General features: G+C 41.6%; 1 protein-coding gene and 1 long non-coding RNA gene across 56 annotated transcripts in view; one reads left to right on the top strand and one right to left on the bottom strand.

The window, feature by feature from the left end:
* The window catches only part of LOC139234980 (uncharacterized), a 198,163-nt gene that overhangs the window by 163,497 nt on the left and 11,251 nt on the right, over nucleotides 1-23,415 (bottom strand). For 7 of the 9 annotated variants that reach the window (XR_011588385.1, XR_011588382.1, XR_011588386.1 and 4 more), the window contains exons 3-5: nucleotides 6,331-6,579; nucleotides 5,938-6,213; nucleotides 2,970-3,090 (exon numbers count right to left, since the gene is read on the bottom strand). This is a non-coding gene — a long non-coding RNA (uncharacterized lncRNA). The remainder of the gene's footprint in view (nucleotides 1-2,969; nucleotides 3,091-5,937; nucleotides 6,214-6,330; nucleotides 6,580-23,415) is intronic. The other 2 variants (XR_011588387.1, XR_011588389.1) reach the window with 1 other exon arrangement.
* The window catches only part of LOC139234976 (calcium/calmodulin-dependent protein kinase type II subunit beta), a 315,635-nt gene that overhangs the window by 288,597 nt on the left and 3,623 nt on the right, over nucleotides 1-23,415 (top strand). For 26 of the 47 annotated variants that reach the window (XM_070865995.1, XM_070865986.1, XM_070865984.1 and 23 more), the window contains 6 exons: nucleotides 3,390-3,512; nucleotides 5,228-5,344; nucleotides 9,564-9,647; nucleotides 19,202-19,277; nucleotides 21,162-21,256; nucleotides 22,888-23,122. In XM_070865995.1, coding sequence (XP_070722096.1) covers nucleotides 3,390-3,512; nucleotides 5,228-5,344; nucleotides 9,564-9,647; nucleotides 19,202-19,277; nucleotides 21,162-21,256; nucleotides 22,888-23,120 — 728 coding nt within the window. In that variant the 3' untranslated portion in view covers nucleotides 23,121-23,122. Of the gene's footprint in view, nucleotides 1-3,389; nucleotides 3,513-5,227; nucleotides 5,345-9,563; nucleotides 9,648-18,672; nucleotides 18,709-19,201; nucleotides 19,278-21,161; nucleotides 21,257-22,887; nucleotides 23,123-23,415 lie in introns of all 47 variants that reach the window. The other 21 variants (XM_070866014.1, XM_070866007.1, XM_070866022.1 and 18 more) reach the window with 3 other exon arrangements.

Genomic DNA, 23,415 nt, shown 5'->3' with positions numbered 1-23,415 from the left:
ATCACCGTTACGTTAATAATTAAGTGACTGAATATCAGTGTTTAATCCAAAATTGTAGTCATAAATTGGATCTAGGTGGTGCCTTGCAACAGTTTCTTAAAACTGAAGCTTTGGAATTTACATTTTGCCAAAGAAACGTTCAATGCATAACTGCTGAAGCAGTCTGCTCTTCACTGTGATTTTTTAACCATCTCAAGAAACAAACTTTGGATTATATTTCTGATTTAAACAGTTCACTTTAACGACACAAATAATCATTAAGGAGGAGAAGCTAACCTGTATATATGTCTAGGCTCATGATAGGTCCCTCCCCTCTTCCCTCACTCAACACGCCTCAAATGTTTGCGAGCATTTCAGTAGCCAAAAAGGTGATAAACTAAAACAAAGAGGTTGAAATGGGTTGGGGAGGAGTTACTGCGCTACATTGCTACAATATGGAAGTGTTTAGTCAGGCGTTTTGGCAAGTGAAGTTGTTTTGAATTAACAGGAGCAGTACTTGGCTGTGAACTTCAGAATACAGAAGCGTTCACAATCATGTTTTGTCTGTTTGAGAGGCTCTGGACACCATGGGTGCACAAAATGTACACAGCAGAAAAGTACCAGAAACAGCTCCATTAGTGTTGGAAATAGCAAAATTTCAGATATTTTTCAGTACAATGGATAAACATTAAAATCAAATGTCACAATACATGCTGAATAGTTATCAATGATGTACAAGCAGAGCAATGTAATGTTCATCATGTGACTCCTTCACATCTTCATTTTATTTGCACCTCACTTGTGCATTTGTGTCTCTACGCCCAAATTACTGGTGGAGAGTTTGGGACAGCAATTCAATCTCTCTTTTCACCTTCAACACTTTTTCCATTCAAAGTCCTTGATTTTTAGTCTATATTTGAAAGCAATTGTGCACTACTAAAGGCAGTTTCAATAATGATCTTAGCTTTAGGGTAATGCATCTTTTGCACCCTAAATACCAAAAACATGTATATTGTCTATTATCCAAAAACACATCAGGTCTCACATGTGCACTGACAACACTCGGCTCTAACTCAACACCTGTCTAGGCTCCTCTACTGTCTCCAATTTGTCACACTGCTTGTCTGATATCCAGTACTGAGATGAGCAGAAATTTCCTCCAACTAAATATTGGGAAGACTACTTCCATTGTCTTTGGTCCTCGCCACAAACTACATTCCCTGGCCACCGTTTCCATCTCTGACAACTGACTGAAGCTGAGCCAGACCGTTTGCAACCTGGTGTTGTGTTTGACCCCGAGTTGAACTTATGACCACATATCCGCTCCGTCACCAAGACTGCCCACTTTCACCCCCGTAGCATCGGCTGACATCGACTCTGCCTCAGCTCATCTGCTACTGAAGCCCTTATCCATGCCTTTGTTACGTCTCGACTTGACTATTCCAATGCTCTCCTGGCTGGCCTCCCATCTAACAACCTACATAAATTTATGCTCATCCAAAACTCTGCTGCCCCTATCTTAATTCGCTCCAAGTCCCATTCCCCCATCACCCCTGTGCTCGCTGACCTACACTGGCTCCTGGTCTGACAACTCCTCAATTTATAAATCTCATTCTTGTTTTCAAATCCCTCCATGGTCTCGCCCCTCCCTATCTTTGTAACCTCCTCCAGCCCTACAACCCTCTGAGATCTCTGCGCTCCTCCAATTCTGGCCTCTTGCTCATCCCTGATTTTAATCACTCCACAACTGGCTGCCGTTTTTTCAGTTGCCGAGGCCATGAGCTCTGGAATTCCCTCCATAAACCTCTTTACTTCTCTCTTCTCCTTTAAGATGCTCCTTAAAACCTACCCCTTTGTCCAAGCTTTTGGTTATCTGTCCTGCTATCTCCTGGCTCGGTATCAAAATGTTTTTATTGATAACGGTCCTGTGAAGCACCTTGGGACGTTTTACTAGGTTAAAGATGCTATATAAGTGCAAGTTGTAGCAGTCTCACCTATTACACTAGGACTCATTCTGTATTATGTTGACTGTATTATTTGACAGTTCTGCAGACTCTTTGGCTTTTATCCATCCTTTTGCATTCAACTGACGATAACTTTCTTGCAACCTGACAATGTGCCCCGTGCTGTTTCATGATTACACTATTTTTAAATATCATGGTTCATGCAATTTGAAATGTAACTCCTACCTCCTACATCAAAATGCATTTGTTTGAAGTGAATCATTGGGCCACAGTTTATTCCTGCTATTTCCCGAGAGAGCTCCCAACAGCTGGTTGAGCCATCGCCTCAGACGTGCTGAGATGTCACACAAGCTTTTTTCAAAATATCAGTGGGTGATTGGAGCTAGGCCTTTTTCACGTATCTAGCGTCAATTACAGAGCAACACAGAAACAGGCCAATGAGCAGAAAGCGTGTTAAAGCTTCTTGGACCAATGGCGTGTTAACACCATGGGATATAAATCCTTCAATCTTTTTAATGGTTTGAATTCGACTTTATAACTGGCTAAACCCACATTTATACAGCAGGGTAACGTCCGGCAAAATGAAAATCAACAGAATTATTTAGAAAAGAGAAAGATTAAATGCCCCCAAACCTTTGCAGTGTAGCAAAATAAAATGGAGAAATCCTGTGACAACCGACTGGCTGCGCTTCTTACAGGAAGTACCAGTTGTGAACGATCTTATACCAATAATTCTTCACAGGAAAAAGGTGTCCTGGCTATCCAGGAATCCTAAGATTAAATCCTAAGTGCTGGATTTCCTGAGTATGCCTTTTGCTGTTGCTATATTTGGTGTGCACCGGGCTCAGCCCACAGCGCATTCTGAATTAGTACTGCTTATCAAACTGTGGGTTCATATTTCCATCTACTTTCTGGACCACATAGAGTGAGAAACAGTGAACGGCATTAAGTCTGCGCTTATATGTGATGATGAACTTTGTGGCGCCACTCAATAATGGTACTTGTGAATTTTTAATTTCTACTTACAACAAGCTTCATGACCTGATGCAAGTTCTGATGCTGTTCTGCGGTGTGGTGAACTTTCCTGTTTCTCTTTTTCTTCAGCGACTCTCTCCCTGTCTATGTGTTACTTTATTTCCTTGTTCAACTTATGGGAAAACAAAACATTGAAATATATTGGTAAATATCACGCGTAATAGCAAATGCAGTTTTTAAAACTTTACTATCATATTACGAGTAAACAACACTGAAAATGGATGTCAAACATGTACATTTTACAGACATCTGTAATATACATTTGTGTTCTCATTGAGCTCTTGAAGTACATTTCATGTCATTTCACCATCATAAGGATGTAAGAAATATATTTCAAATTACTTCAATTTCCATAAGGATTGTGCTTTTTTCAGCTTTTCATCCCAGATTCTCTTCATCTCCCATTATTAGCTGCAAAGTTTACAGATGTTCTTAGCAGTGTGCGTAGAGGGTCAGGACCTTTTCCTGAACATGAGGGGCCCCAGACTGCCACACAGCCTCAGACGCCTTCTCTCGCTCCCTCTGCTATGCCCAGTAAGTAAGTGTGTGACTAAAGACCACTCAGCATGCAAGTCTTGTATGCGCTTTTGATGAGCGTTAGTGCAGATAATTAGGAAGACAAATTGATGTTCCAATAAAGGACACTACCCTAGGTTATTGTACGGCCAAAGTTATTTGCCTCACTGGCCAGTGCTTGAACCAAGGTGCCACGGTGATGCCACTGGCCTGTTAAAGTCCCATTTCAATCACGCAGTCTATATACTGAACGTGATGGCTGCTTTTCTAACAAAGCCACCATGAACGGAGTTTCGTTACGTTTGCAACTGAATCACAAACAAGGCAGTTCTGCATCCCTGTTGGTCTTCCCTGCTGTGCATCAGTTTACAGAGCAACACTGCCATCAACAGCCACATAAGATATATTGTTAACCAGCTTGTCTTCAATTAGCAGAAGAACGCTGAAAGTCTTCTCAAAGTGACTGCTGACTTTTCTATCAGAGTAGCATAAATTTAGCCATGATGCACCGTCCTCAACTCTACAATGCTATCAACTAATTTTAACAAAAATTTTAAAAATGTAGAATTAAGGAATAATTACCTCCATGATAAATTAGATTGTACCCCTGCCGTTCCTATTTATGTAGGAGCATTATACCTTCTCAGACTCTAGCAGATCCTGGTCTTTGTTAGCCAGCCTCCCATCGTCCACCCTCCATAAACTGCAGCTCATCGTAACTCACACCAAGTCCCATTCATCCATTATTCCTGTGCTTGCGGACCGACATTGGCTCCCAGTCCAGCAATGCCTCGATTTTAAAATTCTCATCTTTGTGTTCAAATCCTGCCATGGCCTTGACCCCCCGCCCCCCCCCCCCCCCACCGATCTCTTAAACCTCCCTACAATCCTCCAAGAACTCTGCGTTCCTCCAATTCTGGCCTCTTGTGCATTACCTATTACCTTCGCTCCACTATTGGGGGCTGTGCATTCAGCTGCCAAGGCCCTAAGCTCTGGAATTCCCTCTCGAAACTTCTCCGCCTCTCTATCCCCCTTTAAGACCTACCTGTTTGACCAAGCTTTTGGACACCTGCCCAAATATCTCGTGGCCCGGTGTCAGATTTTGTCTGATAATGCTCCTGTGAAGTGCTTTGGGAAGTTTTACTGCATTTTAAAGGCTCTATAAATACAATTTGTTGTAGTATTGACTTAATTTGGGTAGCTGACTTTGTCCTTTGCAAGTTAGTTTCAATGCTTCCCCACCCAGAAGCCTTCGCTACATATTCAAACATTACTTTTCAGCACAAACCTGCCCAACGATCAGCTGCCCTTTACCCTTGCCTTATTGATCTTTCCATCCACTGTGGTTTTAAAACTTAGAAATAATGGGATCAGGATCAAGACACCAACTGGTGTTCCTTTTGTTTCAAGGTGTAGATTGAGCAAAAGACAGGAATTTGCCCTAATAAACAATTCCACTTAGTCTGTGCAGTGTGCCCCTCATCAGTTGCTTCCAAACACCATTCTAAAGTTTTACCTAGAAACTTTACAAAGTATTGTTGAACAATATGAAGCAGTGCAAGGTGAAAGTAAACAAAACTTTGGTGAGATTAATGAAAACTCATCCAAGATGCAGCTTGCCCAATGATGTCGTAACTTTTGTGTAGCAAACATTAGCTTGCCGTGCTTTCACTTGTATCACTTGTTTTACAGCCTGTATGTTATTACATCATCTCTTCACCTTCCACCTTCAGCTGCAAAGTTCACAGACGTTTTAAAGAGTGTGCGGAGAGGGTCCGCACCCTTTCCTGAATCTGAGGGCGGCCAGTCTGTTCAGACACCACCTCTCAATCCCTTCATCTCCACCCCTTGTAAGTAAGCAAGCAGTGCTTCCTAACTGAGATTCTTCATTCTACAGAAGGCTCAGAGAACGCTATATGCTTACAGCATGTGAAAGGCATGTGTGTTTTATACAACTTTAGTATGCAGAGAAATTAACAGTGATCCAAAACTTGTGCTTGAGTGTTAACTAAATACATCATTGCTTGTATCTCATGTGGCACTTGTTACAGGGCAACAGTAACTGCACCATCAAGTAGGACTGTGCAAGCAATCCTAATTTCAATTTAGCAATTCAGTTCTACCTGAACTTCTAAACATAACTCAAGCTCAATGGCACGATAGAAAATAGTAGACTATAATAGAGTACATTAAACTGACCAGGCACTAAACACTGTTTTTTTGGAAAACTCCTGATATACTTCCATTCCAACATAATGATCAAATCAGTAACATCTGGCAGTTGCAACTGCCATTTCTACATTTCCTACCAATTGTAGTACAATTGGCATAAATCAAGCTTTGAATGTCAATGCTAAAATCCCAGTCTTTTGTGCCTGAATCAACCTAAACTTTTAGTCTACTCTACTTCACACTAATGACTAGAGTTGAGAAAATTTCTCACCAATGACAAGTTGTCCTGTGCACAAGCATTTGCCTCATTCTTCCGTTCTCAAAAGTTCTAACCTCGGCTAAAGTTGCCACTCCCAAACTGCTTGCCAACACGACTGATGCATTTCATTAGTACTCCAGGAGACTGTGTTTTACATGGAAAAGCCACTGGTCTCCAATTTAAGCATGGAAGTGTTCTGTCACTTTTAGACTGGTGTCTATCTACTGTTGGAATTAGAAAGTCTATTTTCCTATACGCAGCATCCATCAACTCCAGTTCATTGAACACCTGTGGGTGAAAGTGAAATTTAACAAAATTTGCCTTTTTATTCCATTTGACGGCTTCTTGCTTGAGAATTTAACTTTTACTTTTGAAGTAATGATGTGTCTTCACTTTTTCACTTACTTATCCTGGGCCACACAACTGAGCGAAGGCGGCAGATAACTTCCTGCCAGGCCTCTACTGATGGCTGTGAGCCAGCTGCGAGGAGGTGCAGGATCGTCGATCCTGATAAGACTGCCCAAGATTATCTTTCCCATTTGTGACGTGTTGTCCTTCGACCTACATCAGCACGGCTGATATCACAAGCTTGCATCCCATGGCATTGCAAGTTGGTGTTTCAACTTGCTGTCCATTACTCAGGTAGTTTTCCTTCTGCCAAATTGATGAAGTTAAAGTTAAGCATACGGTGAAATGTTTGTTTCATAAAACAAAGTTTATGACACTCCTGTGGAAGCGCCTTGGGACATTTTACTACGTTAAAGGCGCTATATAAATACAAGTTGTTGTTTGAGGTATCACATCTTCGTATAATTGAAATATAAAAGAGGCTGTGGCTGGAGACGTCCCCTGAAAATTCTACTGTGCATACTTTGACGATACGCATGGTAAGAGGCTGCCAGAACCAGTTTTGTCCCTGACCTGCTGTCTTGAAATTCTATGAATGTGATTTGACCTAAAAATGCATTATATCTCCATAAATACATTCCCAATAATCTTGCATATCCATCCATTGTTCTTGCATGTTTAATATTGATCAATACCTAGAATATGCCACCACACTTTACACCACTATCAAAAGTTGTGATCAAAGTAATCTGTGCTAATAAAATAGAGACATAATCAAGAGCCTGAGTGTTACTGTAACAAAGGCAGTAGGGGTACTTAATTAAGATTTCCCCTTGTGGCTGGAGGTCAGATTTTTTCCACTTAGTTTATACTGTTTGATTCATCAGCTCTCCCAACAAGGCTTACAGAACTGATGAATTGCACTGTGGTCAGTAGCACGCAAGCCAGTAAAACCATCCATGTGATATCCAGCGAGCCAGCTACTCTGCTCGACATTCAGCCAGACTTTAGAAGGAGCCGTATTTGCTTCATTGGATAAGAATTCCTTGCCGTGAAATGTAGCTTTTAACACAAGCACATCCAATACTGGAAGAATTTTTGGACAGTGTATACAAGTTCTGTTTCTTCTCTTCCCAATTTCTAAAGTATATTACTCCTGAATGCTTCAACAGCCACCTAGTCTTATCCACATATTTTATCTACTTTACACACCTACTATTTGGTTCAATGGGATTAATTTTATAGTGGTGGTGAATCTGATCCTTTCCTGACCTTTATGAGCTGGGAGAAAGGCTGAACATTTTAAATGGCTAATTCTGCAGAAGGCTCAGCTGTCAGCAGTATACATTTCAAAGATGTCAGGGTGCCCAGCATGCTGTTGACTGGACGTGTGATCCCACATTCAGCCTATGGGACTTTATCAATCGAACAACTTATTCCAAACCACATGCTGTTATTTCTGAACAGCAAAAACTTGGTTGCTGCAATTGTAGCGTTTATTATTCCATTTCCATTTGAAATGAGAACTGCATCTTATTCCCAGAGAATATCCACCAATCTGTGATTTAGCAATTTATTTTTGGTTAATCGAGTAATCGATTCATTATTTAAAAAAAAATGATAGTTCAGCTATATGAAAATTGTAAAAACCATGCAAGTTTTTGGTTAGGTGAGCATGTAATATATTGGGTAACATGGTTAAGTGAGGATTTAATACATTGGATAATATGGTGGCATGCAGAATAACACACAATTTGGGCACGGTTTCCAGTTGCCCAATTCAGATGTGCAGCATGTTTGAGTGCATTTAATTTTCTGCAACAATATTAGTTGCCTTCTGTATGGGTAAAGCCTGGATCAAATGCATGCACAGTACTTAAATTGTAATCTGAGCAGTTGGTCCAGTGATATGCTAATTCTTCATTCAGCATGTCATCAGTCCAATGGCATAGCCCGACTTTCGCCTCCATTTCTCAGTTTGCTGCCTCTGGCTGACCAGCTTCATACTATACTAATAAAAACTGCTCCGATACCATCATAACTGCATTTTTAACTGATCCAGAAGGATCAAATGGTACGACATGATATGATTCCCTGAATTAGACTGTAGACAGTAAGCCATGCAGGTCAGCAACACAGATCTTGTTCAGTCAGCTAGCAATGTTTGGTGGCAGGTTTACGGATTGATCCTTAAAGCCATATTCTCTCCTGTTTTACCCTGGTTGTTATAGAGCGCTTATTCGTCCCTGGGATGTAGGCATCGCTGGCAAGATCTAAAAGTGGCTGGAGCCGCTGATCCTGCACACTGCCCTCCAGTAATATAGCTGCAGAGATGGGTTACTGCCCACAATCTGGCACCCAGCAAATTCCCAGTCTCAGCAGAGGGCAGGAAACCTTTCTTCAGTCTGGGCCCCTCTGACAAACTTCCACACAACTGCCTGAAGAATGACAGAGGACTGCCAACAGCTCATCTGTTTATTGGCTGGGGAATGGCGCTCATTACCAGGGTTGGCAAGAAGAGGAAATGATTGCTTTTCCAAGTTCAGAAGTTCCAACGGCCATAAAATTGGACTGCTTTATTATAAAGCACTCTTCACTGGCTCCTTACATTACAGCACATGTACAATTTTGTTCATTGACATTGAATCTATGAGGTCACTGGGATTAGGATCACACCATGCAGTTTTTGTAAATCCAAAATAATATGCAGTATGAATGTAGTCAGCTATCTTTATCATTGGACAAGCAAATTGAATCTTACATGGTCACATGAATTATAATCCATAGCAATGTGGTTTCAAGGCACTATTTCAAAGACGAGCAGGGGAGTTATCCCGGTATCCTGGCCAACATTTATCCCTCAATCAACATAACAAAAACAGATTATTTGGTCATTATCACATTGCAGTTTGTAGGAACTTGCTGTGCGCAAATTGGCTGCCACATTACAACAGTGACCACACTTCAAAAAGTACTTCATTGGCTGTAGAGCACTTTGGGGCGTCCTGAGGTCGTGAAAGGCGCTATACAAATGCAAGTTAGTTCCTTTTTTTCCATATGCAACTGTAGAATCACAACAGTATAATGTGCAAAAAAAACTCTTCCACCTTTTGGAAACCAAATGATTGTTGTACAATTTGGACGAAGTTAATTATTCCTCAAAAGAGAATATGGCTTTAATTTGTTTCTTGGAAATACATTCCCTCATAAAAAGCTTATCCATTTCTGCTTTTAGTCTCAGATATTCTGTGTCTCTTTCACATTTTATATAATTTCTTCCACAAACTCAGTTGCTAAAGGTTTGGACCGTGTAAGTGTTAAGAGTCAGTCCAACGATTCCAAGAGGCCCCTCAGCTCACCACCTCCAACTCAATGTAAGTGTTACAGGTGTTAGTACCCAACTCTAGGACCAGCTTTGGCATGCCATTTAAGACAATATACTGCTGTAACTGTACTTTCCTGTAATGGTGCACCCTGAGAAATTACATACTCCGCACAATTAGGATTTAGTACTCGTCTAGACAAAGATATGCCAAGGGATTTTAGAGGCGATTAAAGTTTCAATGCCACTCCTGTGTTAAACTTTTGAACTTACTTCCCCAGCGAAGTTGAAATTTGCAGTTAGAGAGGGAAGAGAAAATATGAGAAGCACGCTGACTCAACTAAGGATAACATTTGTGAAGTTGCCAATGCACTGAACTGTCCAACCATCCAAACTAAGTGGGATGGGGTTAGGAAGGATAGGAAGAAAGGGTTCTGCAAAGCATGGTTAAAATTAGGTATGGCATTGCACAATTCACATCCCAAAAATACTGTGGTGCAACTGTAGCCTTTCCCCTATAGAAATATTTTTATGGCTTACGCCTGAGAAAGTAATCATTTACCCACAGTATTTTAATCGAGTAAGCCATGAACACTTTATTTAAGAATAGTTTTTCTTAGTTAGATAAACTCAATGCGGGACTCTCAAACACTATCTAATTTATACTGCTGTATTTTTGCAAGGTGTTTAGTAATTTAACACAAGGGGAAGGAGCATTTTCAGAGCTACACCGCTTGGAAGAAACCAGTTTTCCAGTGGTGCCAACTGACTTCTGTCTAGTGCACTTACTTTCCTGCTGGTATTGCAGATGACTGGTACTGAAAAACTGGGGCAGAAGAGTGGTAACTGTCACATGCTTCCACTGTTCTGATATGAAGTGAAAAAAATTATCTAGTCATTACTTAGCTACTAGCCCAATGTCGTCTCATCCCTGGCCACCAACAGTGGCCTTGAATATCCTTCATATTTGCGGCTAGAGATGCACATAGACTGGGCACAAGCCAATGACGTGGCTTAAAAGGCCATGGAGTTTGCAATACGTCCAAATCGCCTCAATCTTTTACAGCCGTCTACCGATTCCACCACCCAAACCCATCTCTGCCCATAAAACCGGCCACTCGCAGACGAGTTTCCTGCAATTGTGTTTGTTGATGCGCCAATTGCATATGCTCCACGAAGCCTAGCTAACACATGCTGTTTGACAAGACTGAAGCCATGAAACCGAACGTTTTCAGCTGTATAATGTTGAGAATGTGGATGAATTGACTGTTGCAGCTTGGCAGGAATTGGAACTTATTCAGTTGGAAGAGAAGGGTACAATACAGCAGTACCCCTCCTCACTTTACATTAGGATGGGGCGTTGCGGTGTACTCTCAGTAATCTCGGCCCAAAGCATTATATTAGATATCTCTTGAAGACCAACATCAAATCGAATTCCTAAAATGGCAGCGAGAGCAAGGATCAACACAGACTACATAAAAATGTTAATTAAAAAAAGATCGTCATTCAATCTGAGGTGAATTAACTCTGCTGTGTTCTCAATCTATTTCTGGCCTATTCTCTTAAATGCTTAGCTATGTATATATACACTGTTGCACTATCCCAAATCAAAAATTAGGATTTGAAGCGAACATTTATCAAAGGAAATGTGCTTGAGATCACCGGGATAGAAGGAGAAAATATATTAATGTTATGTGCACTTTGAAACACATTCCTTCTACTTTCCACAATGTCTTTATTTTTATTTTCACTTCATTTGCTTGCAAAGAAAACTGTATCTTGATTTACCTCATACATAACTGCTGGCCACACCATATTCTCCTCAGTCCCTCACTCTTGATCTGTGGATACTTATTTTTCCATACAGTCCCATTACTGTCAAAGCAGTGTGCTTATCGGTTATCCATTCCGTGGATAGCTGATGAAGTCATTTTAGGAACAAAAATTCCTTTTTTATACATAAGATCAGTAGTGGACACACGATTTTTCAAAACAAAATACTGCGCATGCTGGAAATCTGAAATGAAAACAGAAAATGCTGGAAATACTCAACAGGTCAGGCAGCATCTGTGGAGAGAGAGACCGAGTTAATGTTTCAGGTTGATGACCTTTCGTCAGAACTGGAAAAAGTTAGAGATATAACAGGTTTTAAGCAAGCACAAAGGCAAGGAAAGGGGAGGAAAAACAAAAGGAAGGTCTGTGCTGGGGTGAAAGGCAGGCTAAGATGTGACCACGAAATGTGCCTACTATCACAGACACCCATAATATTTCATGACAACGATTGAAAATACTGCCGCCAGATTCAGTAGATTCTGTCGCAATATATTTGATTAGAAATGCACCACAGGATAGGCGGGCTAGATGGACTGATGGCCTTCTCCTGCCTGAAACCATTACTATGTTTCTACAATAATTCTATGGTTTGTTGCACTTTGGTAGTTACCATCACTGATTCTAATGCAATATTGTACTAGTATTTAAAACACCAGGTAACAATCTTCACTGAACAGTCTTTATCAACCACATTGCATAACAGTCCCTCCTATTTCAAGCAATATTTTCGTTTGTCCTTCCTATCATTTGCTCTAATGTCAAATATTATTGACGTACCACGTGATCTGCTCCCGGTCATCTGTCAGCACCACTCTTCAGCCTCAGCTATTTAAGATAGGCTTAAGGACCTTGGTTTATTTACTTTAGATGGCGTAGACTTCGAGGCGACCTGATAAGAGGCCTATAATATAATTAAGGATAGCGTGCCTATTGATAGATTATTCCAGTTTAACAGATTGGTGAGGACCAGGGGTGACGAGGTTAAACTATGGAAAAATAGGAATCAATGTCCCCCCGTGCAACAGTCGGCAGGTCCTGTGCAAGCTGCTGCCACTGAAAAAGATACCGTGCAGCAAACTTAAAGGAACCGCGCACCAACAAAAAACAAATGAGAGGGAATATTGGTAGGAACAGACAGGGTGTTGGCCAGTTCTTCTTTTCCCAGAGTAGTGTGCCTCTGGAATTTATTTCCAGCTAGTGTAGTGGGCGCTGACTCTCTGCGTGCCTTCAACAGGGGGCTGGACTTGTTCTTGACTGGGGCCCAAATTCATCCCCTGATTTTCTTGCTGTATCTTTTCAATGATTTTAAAACTCTTCCTGTAACATGGTGCTCAGAACTGCTCACAAAATGCCCATGTTTCTGTTCCTTCACTCTTATGAATCTTGCATTGTAGGGTGTACTTCCTGTTACTAGGTTTTCCCCAAAGTGCATTACTTCACATTTCTCTGTATTATGTCTGCCTACTTCACTAACCTTGTTTACATTCTTCCTCATTTTGCCACTCTCCCTAATTTGGTTGTCTATCCCCCTGCTGTCCACATCCAAATCATTGATATAAATGGAGAACGAGGGGGTTCCCAGCACAGATCACTGGGCAGACTTCTATCTGCATCACACCAATCTGAAAACCACCTGCTTACCACACTCTGCTTTATGTATCTGCCCAAGAGCTACATTCCCTGTAATACCACATGCCTTCGTTTTATTACAACTCTTGTATAGCATCAAAATCAAGTGTCTTCCAAAACCATTGTTTTTAATCAAAACGATTCAAATCCAATGGAGGGGAATTTTTCAGGAGTAATATTTCACTTGTACATTTATATATGAGGAGTCAGTACTTATTCTCACTTTGTGCCCGTAAGTTTTGAATCTCACTTCTCACAAGTGCTACTGCAAATATGGAATCAGTAACCTTCCCTCACCACAGCTCCTAGAGACAGGCTGTACTCTTTCTACTCTCAATTTATCCTTTGATGAGCAGGTAATAATTATTTTTAATCCCTTTGGCTGATAAACCCCTCCCTGTGCCATGTTAAGAACTTCCATTTATAATGAATCAGAGATGACAGCTAGGATATCAAAGCATTTGGAAGGGCATAGCATGTCAACTAAATCGGAGGACAGCTAGATAAGAATAGCACGCCTAGGTCACTCAGTTTAAATAACAGCTCAGTGTCAGTACTAGAAAGATATGGCCAAGCACAGAGAACAGAAATGACGAGCAAAGTGGCAGGTATGTGGAACTATAAGAACACTCTATCCCTACCCTCACCCTCCCCCGGTAATTCAAAATGATTTGACTGTGCGTTTCTTAATATTTGCAATGTAACTGTTAACCTAAGGACGCTCTAGTTATATTTGTGAAAGGTGGATGGAAAATCACATCTTGATCTTCCTTCAGTTGTCTGTAACTTGATCAAACCAATATTGGCATAAAGTGCCGTGTGCTCGGGTAGGAATGAATATGCAATATGATTATCACCTAACGGACAGGCTGGGGAAGGGGGCTGTGGTTGCCTTTCACTCACATACTTCCCCTGTTTGATTGCTTGACAGGGCAGTTCTGTGCATTCCACGGGAGTAATATTGAAATGAGCCAAGAATAATTTTGTTCAAAGAAGGGCTGATCTGATTAGAACTGGATTTGTTCTGGAGCACTAATTATGTCATGCGAATTATTGCAGTGAATGGAAGCTTTTGTTATGGAAAAATTCAAGCCAAAAGATATAGAAATATCATGTAGATTTTAACTTTTTCCAACAGAGTGTTTGTAAGGGCAGGTTTCCTGACTGCTACTTTTTTCTCTAAGTTTTATTCGTTGAAAATAAAGCATGTGCAGCATTTAAGAGGAATTTTTGTTAGCACAGAATGATATGTAAACAAGGCTTTTATGGACATCAGGAACTACTTTTACCAATGATTCTAATGCAAATTGTGGCAAATTGTCAACATGAAATGTCTTGCAATACATCAAATGGAGATTTTCTACAATTTTATTTTCAAATTGTTCCTTGCCCACAGCTAACTATTCCTGCAGAGGGAGGCCGTGCAAACATAACAGCTTCCACATTTCTTCCATTACCGTAACAGCACAGTTAAATAAAAGCAATGCTGGAAAAGCACAGCAGGTCTATCAGCATGCGAATGAAATTCAGGTTAATGTTCCACGTGGGATGCTAGATATGATGAAGGGTTGCAATCTAAAATATTATTTCCTGTGTGATCCCTTTTAGATGCTGTTATCTCCCTACCAATTGAGTTGACTGAGAGGAATACACAAGGTTCTCCCTAACATTTCCCTTTCACTTGTTCCAAGGAAACATCCTCTTCAGTTTGCTTAGCTTCCCACGAGGGGTTTCTGAATGGCAACTCTAAACAGCTATAGGTACAACGTCTCAAATCTGACAACCTCGGGACCAAGACCGTGTCGATTTTCTTATTTTTCTAGATTTCTGACAAGAAAATCAAGAGCGTATGTACGCTACTGAGACAGACAAAGTACTAATGGTGGCGTGGGTCAGGTCGTGTCGGGCCGGGGCAAAGGTCATTCGGCAAGGGTCAGACTGATTGCACGCCATTTAAAAGATTGCGGCGAAGCCGATAACTATCCCGGCCTGCCGGTTTATGGACATTAATTCCGGATTTTATTTTACTGAATATCAAATGGGATTTTCTCAATGTCTGGTTTTTGGATAATTCCGATTTTCAGACAGCCGGATTTGAGACGTTGTACTTCTACTGTTGCTAATTTTCTGTTCCCTTTTCAAGAGTCATGGGGTACTTTGGCCAATTGCAGCAGCTTTGACCACAACGCACTCCCCCTCCCTCCCTTCCCGCCGCCATGGTCACTCTGTGCCAATCAAAATCCTGCCTTCAACTGATGTGCACACATGCACGCTTCCAGCAGAGGCCACTGGATAGCATTCAGGAATAGGAATCGCAGCTGGATTTCCCCCGCCCCAACCCAACTCGGGGCACTGAGGCCAATTGTAGTGTCTGTACCACTGCCGCAGCCCAGATCAAGTGTCACTACAGAGCAGCGATCAAACCTGCGATCTTCCTGCTCGGTGTGGCTCAGAAAAGGAACTGATGGATCGTAATCATGAATGAATCCATTCTCAAATTAATTCATTTTCAATTGTTATTTTGGGATCAGCAGAAAGAATGCCCTCTTGCATCGTAACTTCTACAGATTGTTCAGTGGGAAAAGGTGGCAGAAAAGAAAAAAAATTACGTAAGAAAGGTTATGTGGATTAGTTGTGATTATGTTTTTAAATGTTTTCCGACACTTGGCGCACTTAAATGGATTTAAAACCAGTTTGAGGATTGCATTTACAAAAAGAAACCACTATGTATCTTTTCATTTTTTTGTTCTTGGGAAGGAATGGCAGTAAAATTCTCATACCAGTACAACTCTCACTGTGCCAACATGGATTTACTGAAACACTTTATAATTAGCTGGATAATATGTATTGTGGATGAAGGAGCAGAAGGAGGACATTATGTAGTAACCCTCCATCTTAGAGTTATCACCAAATAAAATTGTGCAGGAACATATTCAGTTCAGTTGCTCTGGGACACACTTACACTGCGCCTGTGAACCCACGATATCATTCCTGGAGTGCCTGCAAATGGGTTGGTGGAGAGAGAAGGCTCAGTTTGAATTGAAGGGAGAAAAGTGCGAGCAAGAGCTGGGTGGAAGGGGGATGACGAGTGCCAGTGAGAGGAAGAATGCCAGAGTCAAATGTGGGCAGAGGAGGAAGAAAGTGGGGGGAGGAGAGGAGTGCCTCTGTCGCTGTGACAATGATTTAAACCTTTCTAAAATTATTTAATTATTAGATTGAGCAAAAGATAACACCAATAACCTGCAATTTCTCCGAGGCAAAAATTGCAGGACTTTTCCCCTTAATTTTTTGCAATCGCCTCCTGTGTCCGTGATGGAAGGTTGTGTACAACGGCCCCCATAAGCTGCACTGGCTCCCCCAATGCGCAGCCCATTCAGATTTCTGTGCATGCGCGCTCTCTGCAATGGAACAGCCGGTGAGCGTCTTGCACGGGAACTTGCTGATGCGCAGCTTAGCGGCAACATTGGTTGGGTATATCTACAGCTTAACCAGCCCATACCCACCCCACTACACTTAGTATTAACACACAGTGCATTTTAAACACTTGCACTTTGAGAACTGGGAGAACAACTGCAAACGAAACTGTAATTACTTGATGGTTTTTGTTCTTGTTATTAATAAGTTAAGCTGCTTTTACACTGGGTGAGACCTGCGCTATTACCACTGGTTCCCGAATGGAGGGTCTACCACAGACAGCTGCAGGTTAAATGTTAAACTGCCAGAAGACCAGTTTTTAAGCAGAAGTTTTGGGCTGCTGGTCTTGTTCAGTTTGCAACCTGCTGTGCACAATCTGCGCTTTGGGAATTGATAGCACTAATGCTGGTTATCAAATGTAAAATCAGCCCGAGTTCATGAACGACCCACCCAACAAGAAACACTTAACGCAGCTGCAGAACCGCTGTGTTCCTCTTGCTTGGAAAACTATTCAGCCTGGGACACCATATGAACGTCTGGAGAAACTATTAACTGGATAACTGATGCAGTTTCATCTCCAAAGAGCTTGTATGCACCCATCAGCACACCATGTGATTATATTGGAAATCGTATTTCATACATTGTTTTCTTCCAAACTAAAAATGAATATTAAAATTAGACAGGATGAGAGAAAACCAATAGTGTTAGTGTGGTCTCTAGCTGCTATTGGAATGACCAATGCTTCTGTTTGAGTTTAAAAGTGTCTTTTTTGCACCATGTCACTAGATTATGACTACATTGCTGTATTCAATCTCAGGCATTTGCAGATAATAGCAAACTCCCATGTTTCCACACCAATGCAAAATGAGATGAATTAAAAATGAATACAAATAAGCAACTTTAAACCTTGAATCATGACGTGCAGTATTAGTCAATATGACACCCAAGGGATTTGATTATTTTTTGCCTTGTGTAAAATTGAATCACAATGAAACAATAAGCATTATTGTCACCTATACGCATGCACCAACATGCAGCATTACAGAGCGATGGGATACAGATCCGCTGCCATGGACATTTCCAAGTCGTGTGTTTGGGGGAATGCCTAGCTTCACCATATGAGAGCAAGGACAAAGATCACGGCTGCTCTCATGCACTTAATCGTAGCACATTGCAAGGGGCCACAAGTACATACGGTGGTCTCAGTCTCGCGTGGAACAGCTGATAATGCACTGGGAGAGTGGAAACTAATTTTTATCACATTGTCAGATATTTTCTATGACAGCCATTTTCTGCCTGTAATTATTGAGCAACGGTATGGGAGTATGTTTTATCAGAAATATTGAGTATTCAAGCGTTCTATTTGTCAAATGCTCTTGGGAGGAGTTTGGAAACCGTCAGAAATCTAACATGAAGCACATTTAAGCATGCCGTCTTCTGTTGGACCTGCTTTGTGGCCCGGTATACAAATTTCAGAGAAAAGGGTGTAAAAGATGGTGGTTGATTATTTACAAGGAAGGACTGTAAGTCAGTGACCAAATACAATCGTCTACAAAACAAAACTCTTTGTCTGAGTATAGTGACAAAACTTCATAAGATCTGGGATACTGTCTCCGAATTATTCACATCATAACTGAATTATTTCCCATCACTTGGTTTTAAAGTAGGAACGTGTTTAGATGATCATGGATTTAGTGCATTTTTGTATTGAAATGCAACGTTTAACTGCTGAATATAGAAATCGACATTTTGACCTTTGAGGTAAATAATGCCTCGTAGCAACCATTTTTTTGCCAGCAACATATCCACTTTGTATTTTAATGCCTGTCGCTGCTATCTCAAATAGCAGAGGTTTCAGATGCCCTTTTAAAAAAAATAAACAATACAATTTTGTTAGCTCAGCAATGCAAGCATCGCAAACAATAAGAAGTTTCAGTTAAAAGCGAACCATGGCCCATGATACGTCTTGTGCATGGGTTCTGGGAAAGTTGCTTAAATAATGATTCTGTCTGTTGTGTGTTATATGTCTTGTCTTTTGAAAACATGCAACTAGAAGGACACCACATCTCGGAGGGTCGCAAGTCTTAAGTAATTACCGTACTTTCACGAAAACAACCTGCAGGGTATATCTTTTAAAACGTATTCCAGAGGCAATGTGGCTTATATTCGTGGGCGGGTTATATGTGCGACTTTTTTTGCAGATGGCTGGCCAACTTCGGTCTTCCTACAGGTAAGAGGTAAGTCATTGCAAAAGTGGAGATGGCTAAGATTGTAATGTGTGTGTGTGAACAAGGGAACTGTCTTAAGAGTGCTTATGGATGGGTTTAAATCTTTATGTACATCAACAAGAGGGTAGTTTTATCAGGTATTGTGTAGGGCCATTTTGATGCGGGATGGATTCATTGTGCGGGGTTCCACATGATTTTCTTTCGTTCTGACAAACACAGAATGTAATTATGGTAATTAGGTTACAGCCCACCCAGGTTTTTTTTCGTGAAATTACGGTAACAATCCAAAGTATGAGCTTACACTAATTAAAGTTAACTGTAAAAGTTAATGTAACCAACTATTCCAGGCACCAATGTTAATTAGCAACTTAATAAAGTGAATTACTCTAAATGGGAATTGATACCATTAAGCAGGGGATCAAACTGATTATTTTTTGTCCCCAATAGTGATGATGTTTGGATGGTATCAAATGTCCCATTTTCTTTTTGGTTTCTTTTCCAGCTCGCAAGCAAGAAATCATCAAGTTAACTGAGCAGCTTATCGAAGCCATTAACAATGGGGACTTTGAAGCATATGCGTAAGTTTCAAAATCACCTTTCCCATTCATTAACACTTGGTTGCTGTCGTCCTACAAACATTTTTGGTTATTCACAGAAATATTAACTGGGTAATCCACAATTGATCTGTTTACAGAAGCCTATAAGAGCACTGTGACTTCGTCCTGTCTAAGAGTGCATACAGTATTAAACACACTACCTCCCATCCCACCTCCAAGCAATCGTATGAAAATGATTGATTATCCTGGTTTACTTCTACCTTGAATGGATTTTTTTTTAAAAAGCCTAAAATCCTGAAACAATCCCTTTGGTTTTATTTTCCAGGTTGCCATGCTTTCACCCCCCCTTTAAGATGTGGGTTGACTCTTAGCTTGCTCCTATTTGACCCACATCGTCACCCAATGAAGAGTATATTTGGGATAGGAAGGGGTTTGAAGAGTATTCTCAGGTGGGGTCATCATCATCATCATCATAGGCAGTACCTTGGAATCGAGGAAGACTTGCTTCCACTCCCAAAGTTAGTCCCTTGGTGGCTGAACAGTCCAATACGAGAGCTAGACCCCGTCACAGGTGGGACAGACATTGGTCGGGGGAAGGAGGTGGGACTGATTTGCCGCATGCTCCTTCCGTTGCCCGCGCCTGACCTCGTCACACTCGCGGCATCGAGATTCGAAGAGCTCAACGTCCTCCCGGATGCACGTTCTCCACCTCGGGCGGTTTTCGGCCAGGGACTCCCAGGTGTCAGTGGTGATGTCGCACTTCACCAGGGAGGCTTTGAGGGTGTCCCTGTAACGTTTCCGCTGCCCACCTTTGGCTCGTTTGCCATGAAGGAGCTCCGCACAGAGCTTAGGGAACCTCGTGTCTGGCATGCGAACTATGTGGCCTGACCAGCGAAGTTGATCGAGTGTGGTCAGTGCCTCAATACTGGGATGCTAGCCTTGGCGAGGACACTGATGTTGGTGCACCCATTCTCTCAGGTGGGGTATAGCACAGCTTGATGCAGAGTAAAGCCCTCTGCTGTGCCACAATAATGTGCCTCAGTCCCAACCTCAAGAGCAACACTTATGTTGTTGGTTTGTCATTTTTCCATTTCCTAAAGTAACTAGCTTGCCAGTTAGAACTGAATCAGGATCAGTTTTGTGCTGTCAGCCTATGTCCACTATTGCAATGTATTTGCTTCATGGGTTCTTTGCTTAAGAATTCATAATAGCAGTGTGTTGCTAAGAACTAGTTGGTTTATTAGCAAAGGTTTAACAAAGGATGAAATTGCCAGTTCATCCACCTGCCTCATTGTGGATCCCCTGAACCCAACTGGCTGGGGTTTAATTGAGTCTTGTGAACATCACGTGACTCTCAATTCAACAGCTCTACAAACCTGTGCGCATGCTCACAGATGCATACATTACAACTATCAAATCGATTGAGACTGCCCAAACTCATTTCATGCAGGACCCTTAAAATCAGCAGAGGAAATGTGCGCAGTCCAGAGATGAAAACACAATTATGTCATCCAGCTTCCCATGGCACTCAAAACATCCCATAACATCCATTGCCTGGGCATTTGTGAAATGTTCTGTCACATAGGACTGGTGTATTGCAGCCAGTGCAAACTAAAAGTGGTGAGAGATCGATTTATAGCCGTAATTTCTGCATTGATATGCAACTGAAGCTGTTTAGCATTGATGTGAAAGTGGCAGAAAGCTGCATCCTTATACCATTTTGGTACCAAGGAGCAACCGTTACAAGTAAGAATCCCCCATGCCCTGCTCCTGAATAAATCATTGCATAATGTCTTGCGATTGGGATCTCAGTGGCAGCAATAAGTCACTCTCGTCATTCATGATGCCCAGTAGCATTTAGAATTTCAACTTTCATAAGAGAATACTTTTACTAATTGTTTGCAGGAAAATATGTGATCCAGGATTGACCTCATTTGAACCTGAAGCTTTGGGCAATCTCGTTGAAGGAATGGACTTCCACAGATTTTATTTTGAGAACTGTAAGCAATTTTTAGCGATGCATGATATGCAATTTATGTCTGAATTGGAAAATATTTGGAGAAATAGATCAATATGGAAACGGCAAAGTAACAGAGAATGTGTTCCCTCCTGCGGAATAGAATCATAGAAAAATTATGACGCAGAATGAGGCCATTCGGCCCATCGTGTCCATGTCGGTCGAAAAAGAGCTACCCAGTCTAATCACACCTTCCAGCACTTGGGCTGTAGCCCTGTAGGTTACAGCACTTCAGGTGCACATCCAAGTACTTTTTAAATGTGGTGAGGGTTTCTGCCTCTACCACCCTTTCAGGCAGTGAGTTCCAGATCCCCACCACCCTCTGGGTGAAAAATTATTTTCCTCATCTCCCCTCTAATCCTTCTACCAATTACTTTAAATCTATGCCCCCTGATTATTGACCCCTCTGCTAAGGGGAATAGGTCCTTTCTATCCACTCTATCTAGGCCCCTCATTTTATACACCTCAATTAAATCTCCCCTCAGTCTCCTCTGTTCCAAAGAAACAACCCGAGCCTATCCAATCTTTCCTCATAGCTAAAATTCTCCAGTCCTGGCAACATCCTTGTTAATTTCCTCTGTACCCTCTCTAGTGCAATCACATATTTTCTGTTATGTGGTGACCAGAACTGCACGCAGTACTCAAGCTGTGGCCTAACTAGTGTTGTATTCAGTTCTAGCATAGCTTCCCTGCTCTTATATTCTATTGCTCGGCTAATAAAGGAAAGCATTCCGTATGCCTTTTTAACTACCTTATTGACCTGTCCTGCTACCTTTAAGGATTTGTGGGCATATACTCCAAGGCCCCTCTGTTCCTTCACACCTTAGTATCCTCCTAAATATTGTGTAATCCCTTACCTTGTTGCACCTCCCCAAATGCATTACCTCACACTTCTCTGGATTGAATTCCATTTTCCACTTTTCTGCCCAACTGACCAGTCCATTGATATCATCCCGCAGTCTAAAGCTTTCCTCCTCGCTGTCAACCCACGGCCAATTTTTGTATCATCTGCAAACTACTTTACCATGCCCCCTACATTTAAGTCTAAATCATTAATATATACTACAAAAAGTAATGGACTGAGCCCTGTGGCCAATTTAAAAGGAAACCCCCTCCCCCTCTGCTCAGGCTTTGCACATTGCACATCCTGAAGCATAGGGAGGCAACTTGCTCCCATGTTTCTCTAATTCCAATTGAAGCAGTTATTTGATTGCATGGGGGCAACTTGCCCACTCCTGGTCTCTGCCTCCTCGTGGCGAAGCACTCTGTTACAGCTCTGCATCTCCCCATCAGCGTGGCAGAGGTCAGGAATTCAGTGCAAAGACATGGGCCTGAGTTTTACCTCGATGTCCTATTTGAGGACTAACATACTAAAGCACTTGCGAGGTGCACTTCTACTTACTAAAGTAACTATGTATTTTTACATTGAGGACATTGTAATTACAAGTTAAGATCTGCAGGAATAATTGCTGCTGCTACTTTAACTGTAAATAGAGCAGTTTTATTCCTATTCTTTACATGGAATATTCCTGTTGATGGGAACAAAATGAACTGCTGGATTGAAGCGTCTACAATTAATATAATTGACTACTGTTCTCCCTTTCTCTCGTGCAGTGTTAGCTAAAAATAGCAAACCCATCCACACAACCATTTTGAATCCTCACGTGCATCTGATTGGCGAAGATGCGGCCTGCATAGCATACATCCGACTCACCCAGTACATAGACAGTCAGGGTAGGCCACGGACAACCCAGTCAGAGGAGACGCGTGTCTGGCACCGTCGGGACAGCAAATGGCAGAATGTTCACTTCCACTGCTCGGGTGCACCGGCAGCACCGCTCCAGTGAAGGTACGGCTGCAAGGTTGGGAACGAAATGGCAGTGCTATCAGAGAAAGGGAGGCGGGGGTTAGCATCAATTGGCCATGCTCCTACTTGATTTTATTTTAAACGTTTGGGGTGGATTGTGGTCGCGGGTCGCCATTTCAGCAGGGATACTAACTCCCAAGTGCCTGAATGAAGGTTTGAAACCGTATGAATACCAACAACTTGTATTTATATAGCATATATAACATAGTGAAACATCCCAAGACACTACACAGGAGTATTATGAGATAAAAATTTGACACCGAGCCGCATAAGTA

The sequence above is a fragment of the Pristiophorus japonicus genome, chromosome 22 (assembly GCF_044704955.1).
Source record: "Pristiophorus japonicus isolate sPriJap1 chromosome 22, sPriJap1.hap1, whole genome shotgun sequence".
Classification (NCBI taxonomy): domain Eukaryota; kingdom Metazoa; phylum Chordata; class Chondrichthyes; family Pristiophoridae; genus Pristiophorus; species Pristiophorus japonicus.
This window is presented reverse-complemented; position numbering and strand designations above follow the sequence as displayed.